The 27,392-nt window shown below is 37.0% G+C and overlaps 1 protein-coding gene across 2 annotated transcripts in view; it reads left to right on the top strand.

Moving 5' to 3' along the window:
* The window catches only part of CNTN5 (contactin 5), a gene marked incomplete at both ends in the record, with an annotated part of 369,931 nt that overhangs the window by 159,647 nt on the left and 182,892 nt on the right, over nucleotides 1-27,392 (top strand). For both annotated transcript variants that reach the window (XM_080353816.1, XM_080353815.1), the window contains one exon: nucleotides 19,069-19,164. In XM_080353816.1, coding sequence (XP_080209942.1) covers nucleotides 19,069-19,164 — 96 coding nt within the window. The remainder of the gene's footprint in view (nucleotides 1-19,068; nucleotides 19,165-27,392) is intronic.

Below are 27,392 nucleotides of genomic sequence, written 5' to 3'. Positions count from 1 at the left end.
CTCTTCTTCTCCAAGCTAAAGAGACCCAGCTCCCTCAGCTTTTCCTCATAAGGGAGATGCTCCACTCCCTTAATCATCTTTGTTGCCCTACACTGGACTGTATGTTCCACTTTGTGCTGGTTTCCCCTCATCCTGTGGTTCAGCACCACTGAAAGGAGTCTGGTCCCATCCTCTTGACAACCACCCTTGAGATATTTATAAGAATAAATAAGATCCCCTCTCAGGCTTCTCATTCTGTAGTAAAGATGTGTGCCAGCCCCTTATGCACTCTACATGTACCAGAGCTTTTCTCAGAATGCTTGCAAAAACTGTACACGTTTTCTCATGACTGACATAACTGACTAGCATAGACTTTCAGTGGAAAAAAACCTTGGAATACATTCTCAAACACATACATATGTATACCCTTGAACACATAATTCTTTTGCTTTTTCTTATTTTCACATGAAGATAAAAAGCAAGGATGTGGGAAGATCTGTGTGACTTTTCATACCTGAGATACATTAAGGTGGATACTTAGGATGAGCCTAGCTGAGCAATGGACACTTGCCTTAAACCAAAATCTATTTAAATACTTCCTCCCTCCCACCCCCACCCAAGATTATATAAAGTTAATGACTCTGGAGATTACATTTCACATTATATAACAAAAAGGCAGGGCAACAGCTATTTTACCAAACAACTATTGAGCAGTCCGCTGGAGGCAAACAGAATTTGCATCCTTTCATAACTGATGTATTGGAGATGCCTTCTCTACAGGCACTGTGCCAGGAGCATCTATGCCAGCTCTACTGAAAGGCAGTGTTTATAAGATGGAATAAGACTGACCAGTCATTGTCTTTGCCTACAAAATGTTTCAGGAAAGTTTCATAAGTCTTCTGGAGAATTTTGCTGCATGAAGACAAAATGACACTTAAGAAAATCTCTAGAGGAAATAAGTCTTACATTTTGTTTATTTTCCCAGTGATCCACATGACCAAGAACACAACTGCTAACTAGAAAACAGTGGACCTAAATCAAGGCTGGTATAAAAAGAAGTGATGTCAAACTAATGAACAACAACTATATTGGCATAAATCAATGTAGTTTTATTTTCAGTTAATGCTCTGCTCATGCACTTAACTGTCCTTATCTTGTATTAAGATTAACCATTTTCAAGCCAAACTTTTTGAAAGAACTGGTTTCTAGTTTCTGATGAGACATAACTGTATTACATGATCTTCAACTGTCATGTTATTTTACATTGTATCTACTTCTTTTGCCATTGGCCTCTTGAATCTGCAGTTGCCAGTGTTTTTCTATAATAGTTATTTCCAAACTTTAGAGCACTAATCTGTGTCATCTCTCAGAGGCTCCCATAGACCATCTTGCATCTTCAGCCTCAAGTGTTTGATTCAAATCCTTGTAAAAGCAATAGGCTTCTTTGACCAGCTACATCTTCTCATGACTCACTGAGGCTTCCAGGACTGTTGGTCAGAAATTGCTGTTTTACTGCTTTACTTGCCAAATGTACAAGTATTGTTCAACTGCTTGGATTTTCTTTATCATATTGATTATATCATGGTCTCACTCACCTAATATTTTAAAGGAGGACACGTGTAGATGGAGGAACAAAACCATTTCTTTCTAACAGACCAGCAATAAGGCTGTGTTCAAAAGACCAGAGATTTAATACTATCTAATGAGACACTGGCAACTTAAACAATGCTGCAGTGCAACCTCATGTGTTAAATAATTAGAAAGCTGTTTTAAGTGAAGTGATGAAAAACAAATGAGATCCTTTTGCATGCAATAGTTTTCTTATTATTTATTTATGATAGGTATGTTATCAACAGCTGCTATTTCTGTAGTTTGACTATAGACACTAAAGTAGATGAGTGTATTTACATTGTCTATGGTAGGCTGGGACATGTGCAAAAAATTACTGATAGAATTGCAATTCAATAGAGCATGACTATGAGAAGTTATTTTGAGAGGTTAGGACTTACTTGTTTCTTCCATTGCTCTCACTATTTGTATATTAAAAATTAGTGTTATGAGAAAAAAATATTGATCTTCCCTCCACTTTTAATTAGGAAGCTTTTATAGCTTTTGTACATATAACCCATCATATGCATCAATTTCCTTTTTGGCTCTGACTTAAGACAATTAAACAGCACTCAAATAACTTGGAAGTATTTGAATAATGGTAGCATTTAAAAGGAAGGATTGAACAAGCAGAAATATTCAAGCTGCATTTGTGAAACTGAAGAGCAGGTCTACATGACAGCAATCGCTTTTCGTGTTATCTATTTAAAATCAATACGTATTCAAAGGTATTGTTTCTCTGATATTACAGGTGTTTCTAGAAAGGCAGATAGTTTCCTACACTCTTTACAAAGTCAATGCAGTAAAGTAGACACATAACAAAGGCACTTCCATTTCTTCCTTGTTATTCTGGAAGCCTTTTGCTTCCCCTGAAATTATAAGCAATAAATATGAAATGCTAGCTGCTTCTATGCTTGCTGGATTGTCTGCTTGTCATCTTCAGCTGGACATTTAATGCAGCATTATGGTGGTGGCACTTCTGTTACCCTCTTTTCTCAAATAAGTTGCTTCCCACGGTGCAGAAGATTAGATTGTCTAAGTATCACACAGGCTCAGAAGAGTAAGCTGGAAGTTTTCCTGCATATGTACATTAATCACCAAACCAGTAGGCAAAAGGAGTAAAGTTAATTTAAAAGTCAGTGTAAAATCCTTTAATACATATAGCTTTTAGGTTTTTGATACTGCAGAACAATATGAAACACATTAGGTGTGAAATTTGTATATCCAAATTGTTTTAAATCTAAAGCTATCATTTTTTCTCCTTCAGGAACAGTATCTTACAATACAATCAGTGTCACAATAGGAAAGTCTGTGAGGTTAAATGCTGAATTTGTCTTTATTTGGAATTTTTTGGTAAAAGTATTACATTCATACTCTAGTCTCCTGTGTACCTTTTAAAAAATTAGTTTGTTTGCTTCTGTACTGATAAGAGTAAAAAGCTGTTGCTTCACCTTTTACTAACAAAGGACCAACACAGATATGGGATTTTATAGTTGCTTTTTATTACTTTTCTTACATGTATGAGTGGAAACCTTTGCCATTTTCTACTCAGTTTTATCAAGGCATTGTAAACAAAATAATAATATGGAGAAAACAATCTGAAGATCAAGGAAATAGAAAAGTGCCTCTAAATGCACTTCATTCATTCTCCTTTAATGTCAAATATCTACACTATAGGCACCTGCAACTGATCTAATTGTTTAGATTCCCTGCTTAATCTATTGCACTACCAGAATGCAATTCATTCATGTCAGGTTGACATCTAAAATGGATCAAATGAATCAAGCCTCTGAAGTGTCAATTTCTTTCCATTGTCTTTAGAAGACGATTAGGATGGCTGACTCAGATGTAGCTATCAGGCAACTGAACTCACACTGAGAATAAAATTTAGCACACATGAATATTGCTTTTCTGGTGACTTGTTAGAAGGAAAGAACTCATCTATATTCCAAGCAAAAAAATTACCAAATAATAGAAATAAGAAATTAAAATGTTGTTCTATTACACTGAAAATCATTTGCATAAAAATAAATTTTTAAAACGGCTTTCTCAGCATTAACATTATACTATTACTTTAAAGTATAATCACACATGAATCTCCTGAATAACTAGTCACCATTATTCAGTCACATTACAATTCATTTTAGGTTTACTTACATTTCATTCATATTTAGTAGGCCATAAGCATTTATGATAAGACTTTATCTGAATAAGTACATGTAAATGTTCTAACATGATGTGTTTACTTGCAGTAAGCTTAATCACAGTTGATTTTAACCTACTATCCATACTTCTATTGTTAACTGGAAACCAAATATTTAGTAGGAATTGACTTGAATAAAATGTATGTATGCTACCACTGCAGTTTTCTTGTCAGTAATTTGCAGTTACACTGATAAAAATCCTATTTCACTTCCTTAGACTGTGAAACATGTAAAATTGCTTATAATGATTTAAAACAAATAGTTTATGTTAAATTACATTGATATCATGTATACAATTCTCCTCATGTCTTTAGGTATCATGTCCTTAAACATCCGTCCTTCAAAGGAGATTTCTTCAATCATTATTAAAGTGATAAGAGTGCAGTAATCTTCTATCATTTTCCTATTCTTTCCCACACATAACTGAAAAGGATTCACTATTTTTATTTCTTTATCATTTCTAAGAGTATCTCTTGGTTCACTATTATTTTTTGTGTAAACAATTTATGCATGAAATCTATGTGAAAAAACGTATTCTAATGTATACAAATGTTCATGCACATATTTGAGTATACCCACTGAGTTCAAGGGGACCATTTCTCAGAGTGAACATAAACACCTGACATTTATTTGTAGGATCAGGTAGACTCACCAGGAGATTGATTCATAAGCTCAGATATTTTCTTTTAAGACAATGAAATAATGGAAAAGTCTTTTTCCTTTTCTTGCCTTTGACTTCATCAGAATATTTTTTCGTAGGCTTAGGCATTTATCACTGTGAGATGTTTTCTGTAATGCAAATTAGTCTCATAACTTTTCACTAAAGCCTTTCAGATTTGTCAAACTCTTTTTACAAGTATGGCATCAGAACAACATATCATACTTATGTGACAGAGAAATTTTCAAAGAACCTGATTTTCACATAGGAAAACCTCAGTCCTTTTTGGTAAAAAAAAATCCTCTAACTCTCAGTGGAGGTGGGGAAAACAAACCACTTTTATAATATATAATGTTAACCATCTGGAACCCAACAGGTGTGAATAAGATATTCCTCCTGAAATATTGCAGACTCACATATGCAGATTTTCATCTATTATTTTTTATTAGTAAGGTTCTTCAGCTGTGTTAGGTCCTTTGTAAGTTAGTACCCTATACTCAGGAACAATTCTTTCAGCACCTCTGAGGTTACTGATCTGTTTGTTCTAAGCCATTTGGTGATCATCTGGCAATATTGCTGCAGAAGATGTTGTTCTGTAAGTACTTAATCTGTGCTGCTCTTGGTTTTTAATTATTTTCTCTTTGATATTTATTAATATCTAAATAATTCTTAACATCATTTGATAACATTAAAATCTGACTAAGCACTTTCATAATCTTCATTTCACAGTCTCTAAATATTTGGTCCACTTCAGAATAAAATCTAGCCATTATTTTCAACACATTGTTACTTTTGTTTTTCTGAAGAGAATTTTCAATTACTTCACACAGTGTATTCACTACAGAAGCCTGGATTGTGTCCTTGCTGGTAAAAACATATTATATATTTAGTCTGCTTTACCAAATGCACGCCATATGTTTGAAATGGCTGGACTTCTTTTTAACCTACCATGTCCTCTTTTATGTCTCATTCTGTATACGTAACTGCTGTGACTACTTTATGGTACCTTCCTAAAAGGCCAGTCTCTAAGAGGTCTGATTCATCTAATAGAGGTTTTTTAATACCATGAAGAAATCATGTATTCAGGACTCAAAACTACAGTCCAATTTTTTTTTTTTTTAACCTCTTAGTGGTTGATTTTACCCACAGTACTCAACAACTGTATCACAGAGCCCAGTGATTTCTTGTGGCAAAGTATTGTCTAAACATAGGCCTGTGATTATGGTCAGTTACGGCTTTAAGGCTTACAAGTCCTGTGCAATTCATTAGAAGTATGTAGTAATGTAGATGGAAGTATGGTTCTTTGTTTAGACACCTAGATGTGTCCTGTGAGCAGGTTCAGTTGACTTAAATGGAAATATCTACCTTTCAGGATTTTTGTTGTCTTTTTTTTAAGGATTGCATACTGCTATGGTTAGGTACGGCTTCAGGCTTAGATAGCATGGTCTAACATTTGATTGATATGGTCAGCGGTTCATATGAGAAGAAAAGCTGTACTGCTGTTCTTCCCTGCTGCATTAGCAATATTACCCAATTACCCATAACTTCCAATCCAACAACTTTCTCAGCTTTGATTGTACTTAGTTTCAGCATAAGAAGTCTGTACCACTGTTACAGCTGGGACAGATTTGGTGGTAATGTGCTTTGCCCTAGGAAGGTCAGTTAAAAAGAGAAGCAATTATTAGATTGCTTAAAGAAATCAATCCATATTGTGGAGCATCTAACTGACTTCATTCAGGAAACATTTTACTTTTATTTCTATTGATCAATGGGCACTAATATGTAATTGTGACAAATGATAAAGGAGCTTAAATGATCGGATGAGCTGCTGAGGGATTGCTGCCTAATGTACATTCCTAAAACAAAGACTGTGATTACTACGTTGTGCAACCTTGTTACAAGGCAACCTGCATAGCACTAATGATGTATCTGTGGAGGAGAGGAGAGGAGAGGAGAGGAGAGGAGAGGAGAGTTGAGGAGAGGAGAGGAGAGGAGAGGAGAGGAGAGGAGAGGAGAGGAGAGGAGAGGAGAGGAGAGGAGAGGAGAGGAGAGGAGAGGAGAGGAGAGGAGAGGAGAGGAGAGGAGAGGAGAGGAGAGGAGACGTTCTATTGCATTCTCGTATCCTAAACTGTGATTTGCAGTGGCTTCTATCACCTTGATATTAAGCAGAATAACATACTGCAATAGAAACTGCCTTATGAAAAACATTACCTGGGATCATATGTAACAACCAGCTGTTACCTAGGAAACACTCTGTAAGGCCTTCATTTCCAGTTGAGCTATTCAGCTAAAACCAAGGTCTTCAAGATTTACTCCTTGTTTGTGCCCAAGCACTTAGTTATCTTGTCACAATTGACTTGTAGGTCATATTGGGCACCACAGCTCTTAGAGAAGAGCAAATAAATAATTTCTGGGAGATTATGACCTTCTTTTCTTTATGACAGACCAGAAGTGAAGTATGGAGCAATTTATACACATTAGCTTAGTGAGAAGTCAGCACTGTGAAATGACTTGTCTATAGTGGGGTCAGAATCGAGTATGTCATACCTCATCAAAGTGGTGACTTCAAGCCTCCAGCTGTTACTGGAATCTGGACAGTCATGCCATTCTCCAACCTTTAGATCTGAACAGAAGTTATCAGATATTATATTTGTTCTAGTTCACACATATAATTTGAAATTCTGAAACAAAACCTCAATTTACACAAAATATAATTTAGTCATTAAAAAAGAACAACAACTAAAACATTATCAGTGTTCCTGCTCTGGCAAGGGGATTGGACTAAATGATCTTCTGAGGTCCCTTCCAATCCCTAACATTCTGTGAATCTGTGATTCTGTGATCTCTATGTTGTTATGTTCGAAAGAAGGATGCTGGTATGGCGGGGTTTCATTTTCTTTTCTGCAGAGTCTTTGTCAGTACCACCTTTGTTGGAATTATGCAACAAAATAAAAATATCCATGAAGTTGAAAAGGTCTTTGCCTAAATTTGTAAATGTAGGTCCCCTTTGTAGTCACTAAACAGAAATAATAAATTATTGGGTAGGATTAATGTCTTCTTACATTAGAGACCTAAACTAGGTCAGATGAAACAAGTTATGGAAATAGAGTGCTTTTCTGACAGTGTAGTATAAAAGAAGCAAGATAACTTCAAATGCAGAATCTGTGGAAGTTGTAAAGATTTTAATGTAGGTGAGCTCAACACCATCTCTTCTGAACCTGAGAAAGCTTACTTCCTCTGCACCTTTCCCTAATGAGAATAATTTAATTTAACTGTTTTATACCCTTTCTTCTGATAAATTCCACCTTTGGCAAAGCCAGATTTGGAACTTAAGATGTAGAAGAAAGGATCCATGAGGCTAAAGGTTTGCAACTTTGCCCTGTACATACAGAAGTGAAGCTATTATGTCATAATTGGGACCAGAACCCATGAACTAAAAGTATGAAATGTATTTAAGCAATGTTTTACTTTCTAGTATGAATTAGTTAAATGAAGGACAGAGTGGTCTGAAGAGTCTTTTTTCTCTGTATTGCTAACATTGTCACAGATCAGCCTCCTATGAACCACAACAACTATATTGTAACTTTCTGATAAACTATAGAGAAGAGATTAGTTACTGTCAATTCTATATAATATAATATGATAAAAAACTGTACTGTAGGAGCCATTCCATTTTTTAATCATGCAAAATTCTTACTGACTTTGCTATCTTTATTCACTAATTAAAGGACGGAAAAGTCACACCTAGTTGAAGAAAGTTAGAACAAACAAAATGGTGTTTGCAATAAATCCTTTGATGTTTGGAATTAATTTAACTGAAAAAAAAAAAGTGACTAAAAGAGCAAATAAAATTAAAAAAAAAAAAGGAAGAAGTACTCATAAAGACAAAGGAAAAAAGTGAGAAAGTAGAATTATCAATATCATGTATTCAGAATTTATACAAGTTAGTATAATTCTCAGTGCCAGTGCTAGGAAAGTGTATTAAAAAGGATGCAAATAGAAATGTGTGTTTGTCAAGAAGTAGATATTATGGAAAACAGTGTGTTTACAAAAAAAATACATTGCATACATTACTCAAGTGGATATCAGTTTATTCAGAAGCTCCAGAAATAGTGCCATTTGTTGACCCACTTTATCTTGGTGATTACTTGTTGGCAACTGTATTTTAAAATCTTTCATTTGTTATTTAAATATGGTTGTTTATTTGTTTGATTTTAACTGTTTCTCCTAGATGATAGATCATGAATGGAATGAAAGGATGAAAAAATCTTAATTATAATATGCCACTTGGTTCTGTGTTTTGCCTTGTATTGCAGTATGCAGATATGAAAGAAGAGAAGCATGCTGAAATAATTCTTGTGAGAATAGATGCAACCTGACAGACATAGAAATATTGTAGTTAATTAATCATAACCATCAACAACTGTAACTGCAAACATCCCAGATATAATGCAATTAGCATGGCAAGCTGAATCATATAGCAGCTCAATAATTTTCAACATAATCTTGTTATTTTATTCTGCATGTAAATATTCTTCTTCTAATTCACTTTGATCCAGTACTTCAGGATTTATGAGTACAGAAATCCCACTGAAGTTCAGGGAGATTTTTGTATCTACAAATCCCCTTTCTTCTTCAAGGCTCTGGGAAAAATTAAGTTTTACTGATGATATTTCTTAATGCTATTGAAACTAGGTGTAACAAAATAAAAAATTATTCAAAGCTCCCAATATACATAAGGCTCCTGGGGTTCCATGAATGGTTAGATTGTATCCAAAAAGTCAAGAGAAAAACTGGAAGAAGCATATGAATTCATACTTTTTATAAAATCTATGTAGGATCACAGTTAGTGAATATTTTAATTGAAAAGTAGTATTCCTTTTTAACAACTATGGCATAGTAAATAGAACCATATTTTTTTTTTTTTTGCCTTCTATAAACAGTTCTGATTTTAATTAATTTAATTAATTAATTATAAATATCAATGTATTTTGTGAAGGAAATTTAAAAAGAAAATTATTATACTATATTTCATAGAAGAATCAATAAATAATTTTAGGAGATAGTTCTATATATTTCTTCAGAAAAGTTAATAATTGTAATAATTGATTTTACTATGGTAGCATGTATCAGTCACATTTATGGATTCATGACTTCCCTGTGATAGGAAATGTAGAAAGTACAAAGACATGTTCTCTACTTATAAGGTAAAACAGCTAGACATAGACAGCTAGATGAAACTGGACAACAAACAGGAAAAAAATACTGACTTCAGTAGAGCAGGTATTTTAAAATTACTGTAAAATATAAAATGATAGATATAAAAATATGTCATTAATGACAGAAAGAACAATATTCCTTTAGTTACCTACTTCTCTGCAATTCCTAGTGAAAATTTAGTTCAAGGCTAATGAATCAATAGTGTATACATTATAGCTCATGCTGACAGCATGGTAGAAAGAAAATTATTTTCTTTTTACAAGAGCATGCTCAAGGACCACCATTGTTCAAAGATGTCTTAATGATTTTTTTTTTTTCTTCTGAGAAAAAAACTGCATTATAGTATCTTAGAAAGATTCGAGAAGATGTTGATCAAATATAAGAAAATATCTTGTGTCTTTCTTTCTTCATCTTTTCCTTTTTTAGACAGGAGTCTTCAAGTTGCCATCTTTGTTGGCATTCCCTGAAAATATCTATATAACCACCCCCTTTCATTAAAACTCTTCAATGGGTCTGCAGATGTTCTGAGACATAGCCTGGCTGGTGTACAGGCTTAAAATGCATCATTGCTTCTCTGTACTCTCTTTCTGTTGTGTCTCATTATATCCTTGCATAGTAACTTCTCTCAGAAAAAAAATGACCTTTTACAGGTCATGTCAGACTGATGATCCATGAAGGATTCAAAAGCTTTCTGCTAAGAAATAATAACAGCAGCAATTATAATAACCATGATACATTCTAAAGTACTTGAATCTTGCCCTTACTTTTTCACCTAAAAGTCATATGGTAATGTGATTTTTAAAAGTTCAAGATGTATGCTTTTCCCATTAACCATGATGAGATGATGTTTCTGTCATGGTAGAAATCATTTTGTCTAAGCTCCCTTTCACACCTTTTCTAGTTAATGTCTTCAGTATTGAAAGTTACTCTTTGGTTCAATTAATGACTTTAATACTGCAGCTCCACCTATTTCATAGAATCATAGAATATCCTGAGTTGGAAGGGACCCATCCACAAGGATCATCGAGTCCAACTCCTGTTCCTGCATATGACAACCCCACAGTTCACAACATGTGTCTGAGGGCATTGTCCAGTCTCTTCTTGAACACTGTCAGGCTTGGGTGCTCCAGCACCTTCTGGGTGAAGAAACTTTTCCCAATGTCCAACCTAAACCTCCTCTGGCATATCTTCCTGTTGTTCCCTTGGGTCCTGTCACTGGTCACAAGAGACATAAGGTCAGTGCCTGCCCCTCCTTCTCCCCTTGTGAGGAAGCTGTAGACTGCAATGAGGTCTCCCCTAAGACTCCTCTTCTCCAGGCTGAAGAAACCAAGTGACTTTAGCCACTCTACATACCACTTCCTGTTCAAACCCTTCACCAACTTTATAGCCCTTTTCTGGACTCTCCCCAGCAGCTTTATATCTTTTTTAGCCTGTGGCACCCAGACCTGCACACAGTGCTCCAGGTGAGGCCGCACCAGTGCAGAGCAGAGCGGGACAATCACCTCCCTGCCCGGCTGGCAATGCTGTGCTGGATGCACCCAGGACATAGGTGGCTCTCTTGGCTGCCAGGGACAGTGTTGGCTCATGTTCATCTTGCCGACAACCAGCACCCCCAGACACCTCTCCGCAGAGCTGCTTTCCAGCCTCTCATCCCCTAATCTGTATGTACAGACAGGGTTGCCGTGTCCCAAGTGCAAAATCCGGCACTTGCCCTTGTTAAACTTCATGTGTTTGGTGATTGTCCAGTTCTCCAATTTTCCAGATCCCTCTGCAGGGCTTCTCTGCCCTTGAGAGTGTCAACAGCTCCTCCCAATTTTACATCATTGGTCAACTTAATTAGTATTCCATCAAGTCCTGTGTCCAAGTCATTTACAAAGACATTGAAGAGTACTGGCCCTAAGATGGATCCTTGTGGAACTCCACTAGTGACTTGTTGCCAGCCCGACATAACCCCATTTGCTAGAACCCTTTGAGCCCAGCCTGTCAGCCAATCACTCACCCACTGCACTGTGTGTTTATCCAGCTGTGTGTTGGCCATCTTTGTCCAGGAGAATACTGTGGGAGACAGTATCAAAAACTTTACTGAAACCCAAAAAGATTACATCAACAGACTTCCCTTGGTCAGTGAGGTGGGTTTCTCCTCCTGAACCTGTGCTGTCTGGGACCAATGACTGTATTGTCATTCAGATGTTTTTCAATAACTCCCAGAACAATCTTCTCTATAATTTTTCCAGACACAGAAGTGAGGCTGAGAGGCCTTTAGTTGCCAGGGTCATCCCTGTTGCCCTTCTTGTAGACTTGGACATTTGCCAGCTTCCAGTCAACTGGGACCTCTCCAGATTCCCAGGAGAATCGAAAAATCATGGAGAAAGTTCTGGCTATGACATCAGCCAGTCTTTAAGTACCCTTGGATGAATCTCATCAGGCCCTGTCAACTTAGAGGGATGTATCTGGAGCAGCAAATCCCACACAAGTTCCAGGTTGATTGGGAGTTTATCATTCTCACAGCCATGGTTCTGTAGCCCAGGGTTCTGGGGGCCCCAGAGCCCATTTTCAGTCTTGAAGACCAAGGTGAAGAAAGCATTAAACATAGACTCTGTCTATGTCCCTGTTTATGAGGTGACCATGATCATCAAGTAATGGGCCAATGTTATTTCTGGTTTGCCTTTTGCCTTAAACATATTTTAAAAGGCCTTTTTTATTGTACCTCAAAGTACTGTCCAGCTTCAACCCTAGTTGAGCTTTGACTGCACAAATTTCCTCCTTACAGAGGCGAGCAGCATCTCTGTAGTCCTCCCACGATGCCTGACCTTACTTCCACTGACCATATACTTTCTTTTTTCACTGTAGTTCAAGAAAATCCCTGCTCAGCCAAGCTGGTCTTTTTGCCTTGCCTACTTGACTTTCTCCATGTTGGAATTGCCTGGTCCTGTGCTTTTAGGAGCTGGTACTTAAAAAGCAACTAGCATTGATGGACCCCAGCACCTTTAAAAGCCTTTTCTCAGGGAAACCTGAAGTCTGCTCTCCTCATATCCAGTGTTGAGGTCTTTCTGGCAGTTTTCCTTCTGTTAGGGTAGATTTTAAACCTGACTGCTTCATGGTTACTGTGGCCAAGGCAGCCACCAATCACCGCTTCACCCATGAGATCCTCTTTTAGTGAGGAGCAGATCTAGGAATGAACCTTTCCTGATCCATTCCCTTAGTAACTGTACCAAGGAGTTATCATCCAGATGGTTTAGGAATCTTCTGGACCTGTTTGTACCACCTATATGATATTCCCAGTTGACATCTGACAAGGTACAGATGACCTCAAGGCTTTGATTAGCTCCTTAAATAACTCATCAGTGTTGTCACCCTGGCTGGGTGGCCTCTAGTAGACTCCCAAGATGTCATCCGCTTTATTTGTCTGTTCCTTAATCCTTACCCAGAGGCTCTCCATTTTGCCATTGCCAACTGTGAGCTCCATGCATTCCAGCCCCTCCACTACATACAATGCCACTCCTCCACCTCTCCTACCCTGCTTATCCCTTCTGAATAGCCTGTAGCCATCATGGTACATCAGTCACAGGACTTTTCCCACTAGGTTTCACTAATGCCAATTGCATCATATCCCTGGGACTGGGCCAAGGCTTCTAGTTCATTTTGTCTTTTCCCCGTGCTGTGTGCGTTAGTGTAGAAACATTTCAAGTGTGGTTGATTGTGCCCTTCACCTTGTGGTGCAGTCTGAGGAATCTCGCTATCACGCAGCTCCTCGAGCTTTGGCGTGCCATCCTGTTGCTCGTCACTGACTAGCCTGGTATTGTCCCCTTCATCCTAATTTAATATGGTATTCCTTGAAAATAGGTGTTTGACAATACAAAATGATCTATTAATTTCTTTGGAAATCTTTATACCCTGTAGATGTTGTATTTAATTCATGAAATTTAGAAGTTACCTATACAATCTCACATCACTTCTTTTTAATATCTACTTTTCATTCTTCTATAGCCTGTGTTTGTGGGCTATTAAACACAACTTTTATATTTCCCATTGTTTAGAACATACTGCTAAACCATGTTTTTGTTTTAGGTTATAATGGAATTTTGAAAAACATGTTTTTAATGGAATTCTTTTATCTGTAAATCTTACCTTTTTTAAAGAGCAACAATTCCAGCTCAAGGTCTATTTCTTAGTCTTATCTTTCAAACAAAGGACGGGAAGGCTACGCTCTCTATAGTGACAATGCAATGAATAAGTTTGTCCTTGGCCTGACAGAAGTGTTTTACCTTGTGTAGAGCTATTTTTACCTTATTGTAAAAAATATTGCCTGCTTTAAACTTATCTTTAGATATCATCAGTATGCATCTTTAAACATGTTAATACATATCATACAGCATCCATTTTAAACTCCATAATAAATTTGCACGTAAAATAGTTTAAACTTACAGAATTGGGCTAGCAGAAGACAATGTTCTGCACTGATCTAATTTCTACTTTTAAAGTTAATTGACTGGTTCGAGTCACTGGTAATGAACTACAGAGCCTTGCACAGCTTCTATTCTAGGTTTCCAAGCAATAACTGCCTAAAATAAAAACAAAATCTGATTTCCATTTTTAATTTGATCCTAATTTCATAACAGTTATCAGTGGACCATTGTCTGGATCACAAAAACCTTCCCCTTCACTGTTGCTGTCATCAGCTGCAGCCAACAGAGAATGAATGATCCCTTCTATGCTCACCTAAAAGGCAAACTACAGTGAAGGCAAACTGGGAAGCTAATAACTGGTGAAAACTGCTCTAACCTTTGTACAAGCCCTTCCTTCAACGGCAGAATATTTTCCCCTTTATTTAGTTGCTTGTTTTGTTGCTAGTCCTGCAAAGGCTTTGTGTTGCTTTGTCTGTCTTGAGATTTTTCTCATTTATTTTCCATTATTCCTTTCACCTTCTGCAAAAGCATTTGTTTTCTGTTGGGTTTTATTTAAGCTGATACTCGTGTGGTGATGAGTTTCATTCTTCCACAATGCACATCACTACACACAACTTTGGGAGAAACCCATACTTCAGCTTCTTTCAGCAGAGTGGGGATGTTCACTGAAGGGACAGCCATACTACCTGGCAGCTGCTTTGGATCAGAGATCTGAATGCTTTTCCAAGTTTGTAACTCCTGTCAAAGATCAAGTACTGCAATGAGCTAGTTGTATCTGAAGCATAATTAGCACATCAAGACAGTATTGCACCAAACCCATTGGATTTAGTGTCTTGCACCTTCAGTAGCTTTGGAATTTCTCTACTTGTTTCTCTTTCATAGTAGAAACCACTCCTGTGTAGCAGGTTATTCTCTAGTAACACTGCATAACATTTTTTGAATTGAGTATTTTTTCAGCAGAAAGACAATTACGCTACTCCTGCCATGCACGCTCCATCTCAAGTGTTCTTTGGTAATATTATGTTTGTATTAGAAATGAAGACTGACGCTTCACTATACATTTTCAAAGTAGTCAAGGTTGTGCCTCATGAAAGAATATGGAACTCATGTGGCTAATACAGTAGGAACAGCTTCGAAAATAATACAATAGGTGTTATCATCTTTGCTGCTAACAGTGAGATAAGGGTAAATAAATCACCTATGGGGCACAGAAATGCATTTTCTTATCAACCAGCCATATACATTATCATAATAGGAAAGACAGACTAATTCCGTGTTAGGCTGTCCAACATGTCACACATGATGTGGGTTTATACTACAGCAAGAATACTGAACCAATGGCTGTCATTGCTGTGTGAGAGGTTACAGTCCCCACCTCTGTCCACCCTTTCTTTTATTGCACATTTTTTTAGAGTTTTTAAATTAAAATGATAGGATTTGAATATTTTTCTAGTAGCTGTCTTTCTTCTTTTTTCAATATGGTTGGATATGAAATGGCTGGGATTTTCAGGAAATGTACTGAATTTTACTTTCATTTGATTCTTCCATATTGGTCTTAAGACTTTAACGTGGGGGAAGTGCAAGCATGATCCTTCACCTTTCCTTCCTTTTAAGCTTTCCTACATTTATTTGTTTTACAGCTAAATCCCTGCTTTTGTACCTGTTAATCCTCTTTTTTCACTGTATGCTAACAAGAAATCCAATTCAGAACAGCCAAAAGGAGCTGAAATTCAAAGCTCTTTTTTACCTTCCTTCTTTAGTTTGAAATTAATTGGTTTGAAATAATAGAAACTTGAGTTACACAATGTACTTTTATTTTTAACTAAAAAATAAGATCCTTCTTTTTCATTTAGAGAAAAAAAAAAAAGGCAAGAAATATTTGTCTATCACAATGCACACACAAAACAATAAATTGGAAAAAAGTCCTGCGGTTGCTATAGTTAGTACGAAAATAGCATTTATTCACCCGATGAAAAAATAGCAAAACCTCCAAAACTTTTGCTTTTATCTATAGAAGTCACAATTTAGATGTCTCAAATTTCCCTTACTTCATGTTGACTGGCTTCCAGGTTGTGCATCACAGATAGTAAAAATTTAATCTCAGGAATGGAAACACATAACCCTAGGTGACACAGGATTCTACATTACAATTAAATATTTCATCTTCCAGGAAAGATATGTAAATTAGAAATTTTTTAAGAAAATGAAAAATATTTCCCAAAAGTAAAGATTTTTTTTAAAGTAAATCAATATTTCAAATTGAGTTTGGAATTTAAATCGAAAGACTGAACTTCTTATCTTTAAAAAAATAAAAATGTTTCTGAAAATTCTAATTATTTATTTTCCATTTTACAAGAAGTTGCAGAAATAATCTGTGAAAACAAATCTCAGAGACATTTTTTTAGAAGTAGAAAAGTTGCTTCCTTGTCCGGTTCTCTATATAAATTGCAGAGAACCTCTCCTCACACTGTTACGAATTTTTACTATTGAGCTCACAATATTTTTGTTTAGTCAGCTACTTGATTTCCCTGATCCAAATGTTTTCTAAAAGAAAAAAAAAAATATTGTGTCTATAGCAGACTTGCAGTGTGGGTTTCAGGTAGTCAGTGATATTAAAGCTCTTTTTCTTTTGTCTGCACCATAGGTTGTTTTTTTTCCTCCAAATCCTGGTTAAGGAAGCACTAATATGATGATATTTTTTTTCCAACACACAGAGAAGTGGCCTGTGTATTTCTCACAGAGCAGCTATTCTGGTTCCAGAACATGTTCTCAAAACATGTTGAAGCGATGACACATAGTTCATGTTCTGTCCATTGTTTAAATTCATTGAGGTTTGTTCATGCATACATTGTGGAGCTTTGAAGGCATTTGAGGAATAAATCAAACTGCATGTTTTAGGACACCCATACACAGAAGATTCAGCATTTCTTCAGAAGGAAGGCTACAAGAACAATTTTATGGAAATTCAGTGTCATTCTTCCCTGAAAAGTTGACCTTGAAAAAATGTCCTTAAGGATACAGTATTTTTACAGGGACTCAGCAATAAAGCACTAAAAATGATTATTGTATTCCTAAAGTGTGCATTAAAATGAAAGCTAAGCATTGGTTTCTTTGTAGACTGCAGACAATATTGGTTGATATATTAGCTTCCTTTTAGAATAATACAGGAATTAACACAAACATACATAAACTTGTAGATCCAAAGTCACATGCAAGTGAAATCCAAACATTCTTAACTAAGAAAACTTTTCATTGCAAGCTGCTCTCCCATCCAAAAGAATTGATTATTCAGTGATATAGCAGCCTGTTACTTTCTAGATGTAAAATAATAATAACCTTGCTGCAGAATATACTATCAGGTAACATTCATTAGGTAACATTTTTAAGTGAAATTACACCAGATTGTATTATAATCCATAGTGGTCTTATTTTAAAATGCAACATAATATTTCATTAACTATTTCCTAGCAAATGTTTATATAATTTGCGAATATTGACCTATTATTTGTTTAAATTCTACAGAAGCCCATCCACCTCCTCTCTATTCAGATATGAAATCTACTGTTGAAATGAGGAAGTTGATTCATTTTGGCCAAAGACAGTGCAAATTTAGATAGATTTAAATTTCAGGCTTCTGCCTATGCCCAAGACATCTTTTAGAAATGTTAAAAAAGCATTTGGAAAGATTATAAGTCTCTTTCAACCTAAAAAAGTGCACTTAAACCCATTATGAAATTCATCAAAGTTCAAGTCATATTACTTTCAAAAATTATTGAACTTCAGCTTCATGCTCTACTAGGCATGGAGCAAGATGTGGAGTTTCAGCATCCGACAGAGAACTGTCAGCTGAGTACAGCTGAGAAAGTAATAATTCTACTAAATCTATTCAAACTGTTTGGTGCTGTCTGGCTCATACCAGCACCTTGGTACACAGAAATTAACAGGTACAACTGGAGGTCATTGAATGACAATGAGAGATGTTCCCACTGGCCCCATCTAGTCATATTGTGGATCCTCATTTAGTGCCTGCTGAAGCTTCAGTGTACTTTTCAAAGATATCTTTGGGAACCCCCATTGCAGCTCGCTTCACTTTGATCCGCATCAGAGAGAAATGTCTCTGTAAAAACCCTGAGTGAATAGAGATTTTAGATGGCATTGCTGGCACTGAGGAATAGATGGAGACACCCGTCTGATGTCAGAACTGAGCTGCCACATCTGTTCTGCTGCAGATATGCATGCTAGAGCATACCTATCCACCTCAAATGTGAATCCAGATCCAGTGTTCCATGTGGTAAATGGAGTAATCAGAGGCTTTAAATAAACACAATGAAATGTTCATAGCAGCACCCTACAGCCTCATTCAAAAGTTCTTGTACAGAAAATGAAATGTTCCTTATTCACCTGCTGGAAAGTTTTAAGGGGAACGTTTTGGAGGGAAACTATGCTTATCCACAACTGGATTCTGTTTATAACACTGAAGAAATCAGAAGGAAAGTATTTAAAAAGAATAACTAACTTATAGATCAGATTTAGTTTTAGAACCAATAAAGCTGATTTTCCCTTTTTCTCATCACAAAGTGTCATGCACTGTCCAGGTAATGGTGGCAACATCATCGCTCTGGATGCTAGCCAGGGTGTTCTCTCCACTTTTATTTCTTTTTTTTTTCTCAATTCCACTGATGAAAAAAAACTAACATGATATGATAAAAGGAAATAAAAGCACTGATAAATGTTTTTGTAAACTGTATTTATATTGTCAGTTGCTTTTCTTTTGATACCGTATCCAAATACACTAAAAAGATAATAAAGTGCTAATGCAACATGGAATACTTCGTAATGGAAATGGATTTATTTTTAAAGGCCCTCCTCTTATAGATTAAGATATGAAAAAAGGGAACTGTCAGCTTTATAAGAGGAAATAAAACATAAGTCACAGCAGCCACCAAGTTTAAAATCTTTGGTATGTAATTATAATGCTCTGTTCTTTTGATAGATCTGGGGAATTTTAGCGGTCGGACAAGAAGTGCTGTCTCTGTACGTGAAGGTCAAGGAGTTGTTCTGATGTGCTCTCCTCCACTTCACTCACCAGGTACAGTAGGCTGCTGCTTGTTTGAACACTGGTCCTTTACGCTTATTATTGGATGCATCATATTTTAGATATAACATGTATTTGATTGCAGAACTTAAAAAAATGAAATATCCACCACTCTGCTGACAGTGTTTAAAGTACAAAAGGAGTAAAGCTCATATACTGGAGATGACACTGAATAGCAACAGAATTTCTGTTCCAAGATTGCCTTATTTCCCTGTATTAAACTTGAATATAAAAACAATAGTCTCTGTGCGACAAGTGGTGAATATGCTGCCTTGAGGTCACAGAAGATTTCTTTTAGAGATTAGAAGCCTTCAGAAATATTGTTCCAAATGTCAGTGTCAAGATACAGTTGTTGAATACAAATTGTCTTTTGTTTTCAGTAGTACAGCCATGATTCTGGTTGCTTCCTCTTGCTGTATAGCTTGGTTTCAAGTACAACTGCATTATTGCGAGAAGTCAGAAATATCGTAAATCCCATTAAATACCTGTGAATTCCCAAATGAAAGTGTAGATATTCTAGAGAGCTTACATTTTTGCTTTTCAAATTGGCACTCCGGCAATGTCTTCAGATAGCTAAGTACGTTATATTTGCATGCCATACAGCACCTGGAGACAACATGGTAGACAGAATATCTTGTTTTTCATTAGATCCAGTATATCCCCTCATTTTCCTCTTCAGGAAATTAGATTTATACTGAGAGGACTCTTTCTTTGTCGAAATCTGAACCCTGGAAAAAGTAACATTTCAAGGCAAAGAGACAGAGAAAATAAATTCTCTTCTGAGTTTTCATTAAAGAAATATGTTCAGTTTTTATTTATTCTGGAATTATTGTTATTACTGTATTACAATTATTAATGTAATTAATGCTTATTATCTTCTGGCCATCAATATGCTTTTCTCTCTTCTGTGTATATTCCCTTTTTATGGTTGCTTTTATAATCTATTTTCAAGGTTGATGCTACCATCTCTATGTGATGGAATTGAGTGCATGATGTTAAGGCTCGATGACGATAAGTGAACTGGGAGGGAAAAGAAGTAGGCAGAAAAGGCAAGAGATGGTTTCAACACCACAGCTGAATATGATTTCCACAAACAGAGTGCAAAGATAGATGGGCATCAATAGTGAAGTAGTCATACACCTAAAAACAGTCATTCCACAAAATGAACCTTATATATCATCAAACTGTTTATAATTTTTTGTCCAAAATTATAATAGAACCATAGAATTACTTAATCATTTAGGCTGGAAAAGACCCTTAAGATTGTGTCCAACCATTACCCAACACTGCCTAGTCCACCACTAAACCATGTCCCTAAGTGCCTCATTGATACATCTTTTAAACACCCCCAGGGATGGTCACTCAACCACTTCCCTGAGCAGCCTGCTCCAATGCCTGACTACCCTTTCTGTGAAGAAACTTTTCCTAATATCCAAACTAAACCTTCCCTGGTGCAACATGAGGCCATTTCCTCTCATCCTATCACTTGTTACTTGAGAGAAGAGACCAACACCCACCTCACTAAAACCTCCTTTCAGATAGTTGTAGACAGCACTAAGGTCTCCTCTCAGCCTCCTTTTCTCCAGGCTAAACAGCCCCAGATCCGTCAACCACTCCTTATAAGACTTATGCTCCAGCCCCTCACAAACTTCACTGCCCTCCTCTGAACTCGCTCCAGCACCTCATTGTCTTTCTTGTGATGAGGGGCCCAAAACTGAACACAGGATTTCAGGTGGGGCCTCACCAGTGCCAAGTACAAGAGGACGACCACTTCCCTTATCTTACTGGCCACACTATTTCTGATGCAAGCCAGCATGCTGTTGGTCTTTCTGGCCACCTGGGCCCACTGCTGGCTCATATTCAGCTGTTAACCAGCACCCTCAGGTCCTTTTCCTCTAGGCAGCTTTCCAGCCACTCTTCCCCAAGCCTTTAGTGTTACATGGGGTTCTTGTGAACCAAGTTCTGGACCCAGCACTTGACCTTGTTGAACTTTATATGATTGGCCTCAGCCCATCAATCCAGGTGGTTCAGATCCGTCTGTAGAGCCTTCCTACCCTCAAGCAGATCAACATTTGCACCCAGCTTGGTGTCATCTGCAAACTTACTGAGGGTGCATTCAATGCCCTCATCCAGATCATTGATAAAGAGATTAAACCAAACTGGACACAATACGGCATCTTGGGGAACACCACTTGTGACCAGCCACCAACTGGATTTGACGGCATTCACCACAGCTCTCTGGGCCCAACCATCCAGACAGTATTTTTACCCAGCAAAGAGTATGCCCATCCAAGCCATGAGCAGCCAGTTTCTCCAGGAGAATGTTGTGGGAAACAGTGTCAAAGGCTTTCCTAAAGTCCACAGCCTTTCCCTCATCCACTAAGTGGGTTGCGTTGTTTTTTCTTTTCCCCAAGATCCAGCTAAAGCTCTCAATTATGCTTTTGAACTTATAATTAGAAAGATTCCAATGCAATGTTCTACCATACTACAATCATTGCCTTTGATGGTGAAAAACTGGTATCTTTCGTTTTCATCAGTGGGCCAGCAAAAGCCGTGCTGTGGAAATTACTGTGCTCACAGACAGTACTCAGTTGGTTTCGTTTATATTGTTTGAGCACTGGCATTCTATGCCAGCAGGAAAATTACTTCTAGGAAAATATTTTGATCCCTTGTTGGCATAATTTTGTCACCATAGATATGCCAAGAAAGGTTCTACAATGTAGAGGAGTAATCACTGAAATCTGAAAAAAATGTGTTGCTATGCAGATGTAAACACAACCTCATGTAGGAGGGAATGGGATTTGGTCTCTCTTTCTTTCTTCACCATGCAATGAAGAATCACATACAAACCCCCTCCAGCTCCCTACTTGCAAAATACTGAGGGGCTGCAAGTCCTTGTATTGCAATGGGATGGAAAGTGATATTAGTATAGTGCCTGGAGTTTCCTGGGAAAGGGGAGAGCTACTCTCATGTGCCCTCCAAAAAATTCCACACCTGGTGTTGTTTCAACAGTAAATCACTCCACAATGCTTGGACACTAAGGTAGAAGACATTAATGAAAGATGACTGTCAGATCAGAGTCAATTTGCAAAAAATAATTTTGAACAAAAGCAGAACTTTAAGGGGAGTGTGAATTCAGGCCTGAAGTTAAGCAATGAATATGAAACTTCTCTTTCAGTTACAAAACTCTTTTGCAGAAAAACTTCAAGGATTTGTGTGCAGGAACATCTAAACTACTTTTTTTTTTTTTTTTTTTTTTTTTTTTTTTTTTTTTAAGCACTTAGATTCTGGATACTCCATCTTAGTTTCTGTGTCTGATTTGCAAAGATGGTGTTGTCTTCTAAATAGTCCTAAGAAATTTTTACCCTTATAATCACTTGGGAGATGAACTTTCAAGTGAGTACTGAGGTATTGTAGTGGATATATCTCAGCTAAAGACTATTTAAAGCATGTGTGAAATGTGTGAACTTCTAAGATTAATAGGATCATGGTTTATGGGGCCGTTTTTGATGATAGAGAATTTTTTGTGGATGAACACCGCAAACTTCACTATATTGATTTATTCACATCGATCAGCACCTTTAGAAATAATTTTCACTTACTTATCCCAGGAGATAAATCCATGATACAATATCAAACCTAATAATTCTCCACAACCTTGTAAGTAATTTGTCCTTCAATAGAATCACATTTCTCAATCTCTGAAGTCAATACGTACTTAGAAAATTGCCTAAGAATTTCAGGATTGAGCCCTTTTAGAAAATGACAAAATCATCATGGGAAAAGAAAGATGACTTAATGAAAGAACACGATATTAAAGAGATATTGGTTTATTAACATGTTTTCAAATAGAAGATAAAGTAAATACTTTTGATTGAATAATACCGACATTCCATTCTTATAGAACACAATTCTAGAAAAATCTGAATGTCTTTACAAAGCATCACTGACTGAAAAAAATACTACCCTAATTTACTTGAGAAGAATTTAATCAGAAAACAAGTTTCATATGTATACAGACTTGATTTCTGTTTATTAATCCTGTGAAATATTATCAAGAAGCAATGCGGTAAACAAACAAGCACAAATTTATGATATATATAGAGAGAGATTAATCATATAGGCTTTCATTAGATTGTTGTCCAAATATTTGACAGAGGAAGTACAGGGTGGGGAGGGGAAAGCACCAGAAATATAGTCAGAATATTTGCAGTGCAGATTCAAATGAAAGAATAATTTCTTGGGTTTAATAAATGAATTTGTTAAGTTATTGTTGTCTTTGCTGAGAAGCAGCTAAGCACCGAACTAAGGGAGGTTTTTGGGAAAGACATTGTCTCTGTTTTCAGAATAGTGAATAAAACATTCAACCAAAAGGATTTTGTGCAGATTCCCTATGACAAACAGCCACCAGCAGATTCTCACCTCCTGGTTTTCCTGGACCATCACTCCAAAAAAATGCTGCCTCTGACTTCACTGGGAGTTCTGTAGCATTTTAATGTGTCTGCTACAGAAGCTTTTCCACTAATACTTTTTGTTTCAGTGCCTGAAGTTGTCCCTTGTAAAACACATTAATCATGGAAAACCTGATCATAAACATTATCCTTTTTTTTTCCTTCCATAAAGATAACATTTGATTCTTTGCCACCCTCCATTAGGTTTTTCTCCTAAATGGGTTTCCAATACAGTTAACTCTTAGGTAAGTCTGCTAAATTAGAGGTTCATTAATTGCCAGCAGTTTAAATAAAAAGCTTTGTTTGATGTCTCCATTTTAAAAGGTCTCTGCTACTCTTTTTCCCTAAACAGGATTATGGCATTTCATTGTGGTATTCTAAAGGATGTAAAGATAGAGTTTTATTGAGTCATTTAATCATCTTAATTACAAGGTTTACCATAGCAAGATTAAAAATGAATGGAAGATTTCATCCAGATTTACATGTTTCCCTCAGAATTAATACTTTCAGTTGAGCTTTTTAAGGCTTTTATTCAAAACTTTCAGTATGAGCTTAATAGAGGACGACGATTCCCATTGTTAGAATGAGAACAGCGCTGATGCGCGCAGGGGAAGGCAGATGTGTGCTCCCTTCTGTCTCAAAGGGACGCTGCTGTCTGGAGGGAGCACTGAGGCTTAGTATTTCCACAGTATGTAACATCTGTAGAGATGTTAAACTACTTTTAAAATTAAAAAATGAATCATTTTCTAAAGGACAAAGCTGATCTTACCTAGTTTAGAAACTGTATTACGAGCTGTATCTTTTACTCCTCCCCTTCAGTGTTATAAACCTGTAGGTTTCGTGAGAAATGCTTCAGTAAAGATGATAAATGCCAGTGCTCTGGGGATCACAATCCTTCCCATGCATCTTCTGGATGTCTGCATGCCATGTTGCTAAACTGGCAAGCTGCTAAAACTAAACTTTCTACTAAGGTCCAGCATGTTTTTGTCCCCTTCTATTTCCTACACAGCTGTCCTAGTCCTCATATTCACTGGATAAAGTCACATCAAATAATGCTTCTTTAAGTTGTTTTGTGCTCCTATTTGTGTGTACTTTGAACATACACAGAAAACTACCTTGAAAGTAAACACAAACCGGTCACTTCTCACTGCTCAGGGTCTGCAAAGGGAATCAGAAAGCTGAATTTGTGCTAAAACTGCAGCTTTAGATTGCAGCTCCACTACAAGTAAGAAACCAAGTCCAACTGAAGTGCTGCAGCTCTCTAGTTCAGAACTCCCCTGGTTAGGCCCATACTGCACAAATTATACATAGAAATAATGAAGCAGGCTCTAAATGACCTCATTCAGGTACAGAATAGAATGAAGTAGACTTCTCCAGGCAAATTAGTTATGATAACAAGATTGTTGTATTTGGGCTGAACTGCCCTCAGTGTTCTCATTAGCTTGTTTACAGGCAATTGGCTCTGGTATTTGCATGCAGGACACAGCACATCCAGTTTTGAAGGCACCTGTATACCGTCTTCCTCCCTGTTTACTAAGCTGACTTTGTGAATGCAATTCACAGTGTCTAACTATTTATATGGAGGCCACAAGGTTATCTCAAGGATGCAGATTCAGTCCCAGGATCCAGACACCACAATGCTGTGTGTTTCAGTGCACAGCATCAGAGAATTTCAGTCTTTATGTGTATCTAGCTGTTACCAGTTTCTTCAAAAGCATAGGAAGCCTGCATGAACTTAGATCTCTGAATCTCCGTCTCTCAAGACATGACTGGGTGCTACCTCATCACGTTCACTATAGGTGAGGTTTCTTCCTGATCATGATTTGTGATATTGGTATAGCTCTGTATGTATTAAATAGCAAAGCAATTTCCAAATTTGTTCTGATATATTTTTTTTTTCAGATCTGACTTTCTGATATCTGATATATATTTTTCTATCTACACTTCTGGTATCTGTTTTTGATGGAAAGCTGTATAATTTGCTTCCAGGAAAGACCAGTGTAGGTGAAACAGTTACATTTCTCCTCTCCCTTGAGGACAAGAAGGACTATTTTGCTGGTTTCTATCAAAGCACTGGCCACTCCCAAAAGAGCAGCTGGACAGGTCATGCCTCCAACCATCGCTTTCCCTTAAGCTAAGTAGAACTTATTAATTAGTCAGTACCTTCTATCAATAGTTTGTAGAGATTAATATGTAAGAAACTGGTGGCAGCAAATAAAAAAATTCACATTCACTGGACATAAATATCATCTACAAACTGCCAGGCTTGCTGGGAAGGTAGAACTGTCCAACACTCTGATACTTCTCCTTCTACTAGCAAAAGTGAAGTTTAAAGGAAGTTGTTAAAATGTTAAGGTCATAGCCAAATTTGTGTCCTAGACTTAACAAACAGTTGATCTGTAATAAGGGGATCCATGTGAAAATATACAGAACACCCATCTTAACGCTGTTTCATTTATCTCACAACTCTATGTCAAAGTTTGTGCTTTTTCACGCTTTTTAATTCATCATGGGAGCATCATAATAACAAAAAAAAGCCACTTAATAATGGTATTAGAAAATTATTGCTAACTGTGTAGGACAGAAAAGTTTAATAAATCTATAATCTATCATATATAGAAGGCAAGATGACACAATCACAGAATCACAGAATGGTTGGAGTTCAAAGGAACCTCTGGAGATCATCTAGTCCAACCCACCTGCTAAAGCAGGTTCACCAGAGCAGATCACAAAGGATCATGTCGAGGTAGGTTTGAATGTCTCTAGAGGAGACTCCACAACCTCTCTGAGCAGCCTGTTCCAGTGCTCTGTCACCCTCAAAGTGAAGAAGTTTCTCCTCATGTTTAGATGGAACCTCCTAAGCTTCAGTCTGTGCCCATTGCCCCTCATGCTATTGTTGGGCACCACTGAAAAGAGTCTGGTTCCATCCTCTTGACACCCACCCTTGCGATATTTATAAGCATAAATAAGGTCCTCTCTCAGCCTTCTCTTCTCCAGGCTGAACAGACCCAGCTCTCTCAGTCTTTCCTCATAAGAAAGATGCTCCAGGCCCCTCATCGTCTCTCTAGCTCTCCACTGGACCCTGTCTAATAGTTCATTGTCCTTCTTAAACTGAGGACCCCAGAACTGGACACAGTGCTCCAGATGATGCCTCACCAGGGCAGAGTAGAGGGGGAGGAGAAACTCCCTCGACCTGCTGGTCACAGTCTTCCTAATGCACAGCAGGGTACCGTTGGCCTTCTTGGCCACAAGGGCACGTAACTTGTCTATCACTTCTTGACATAGTCATAACACATAAGTGATCATAATGTATATGTAAAATATTTTAAAGGCACTGTTTTGAGAGCCACATGTATCAACTGAATGAGTTAGTTATGAATTGAAAGGTTCCTACACTTCTCTCTTAGCTTTTGCTATATTTTTGTGTTCCTTCGATTTTAACAGAATGCTAATGAAGCTTTAAATTTACTTTTCGATAATGAGAGAAAAAAATATTTTAGAAGACAGATGCACAGTCCTTCAAACTCTATATTCCTATCCTAATTCTGAGTTAATTCCATAGGGTCATCTCGTCTCTTCACTCACATTTTTTTCCTGAAAGAATCATAAAGATGTTTTCCTCTTGCATCCCCTACTTTATCACTTTTACTAGATTGCTTTTGAAACTTTCTTGTCTAGTAATACTAATTCCCATGTGTGTTATCATTAAAGAGAATGCTCATGGCCCCTGACATGGGCCAATATAGGAATTCTTTATCTGTGCAACTAATT

The sequence above is a fragment of the Nesoenas mayeri genome (genome assembly GCF_963082525.1).
Source record: "Nesoenas mayeri genome assembly, chromosome: 1".
NCBI classification, from domain to species: Eukaryota; Metazoa; Chordata; class Aves; order Columbiformes; family Columbidae; genus Nesoenas; species Nesoenas mayeri.
Note: the sequence above shows the minus strand (reverse complement) of the source record. Positions and strands in the feature narration are given on the sequence as shown.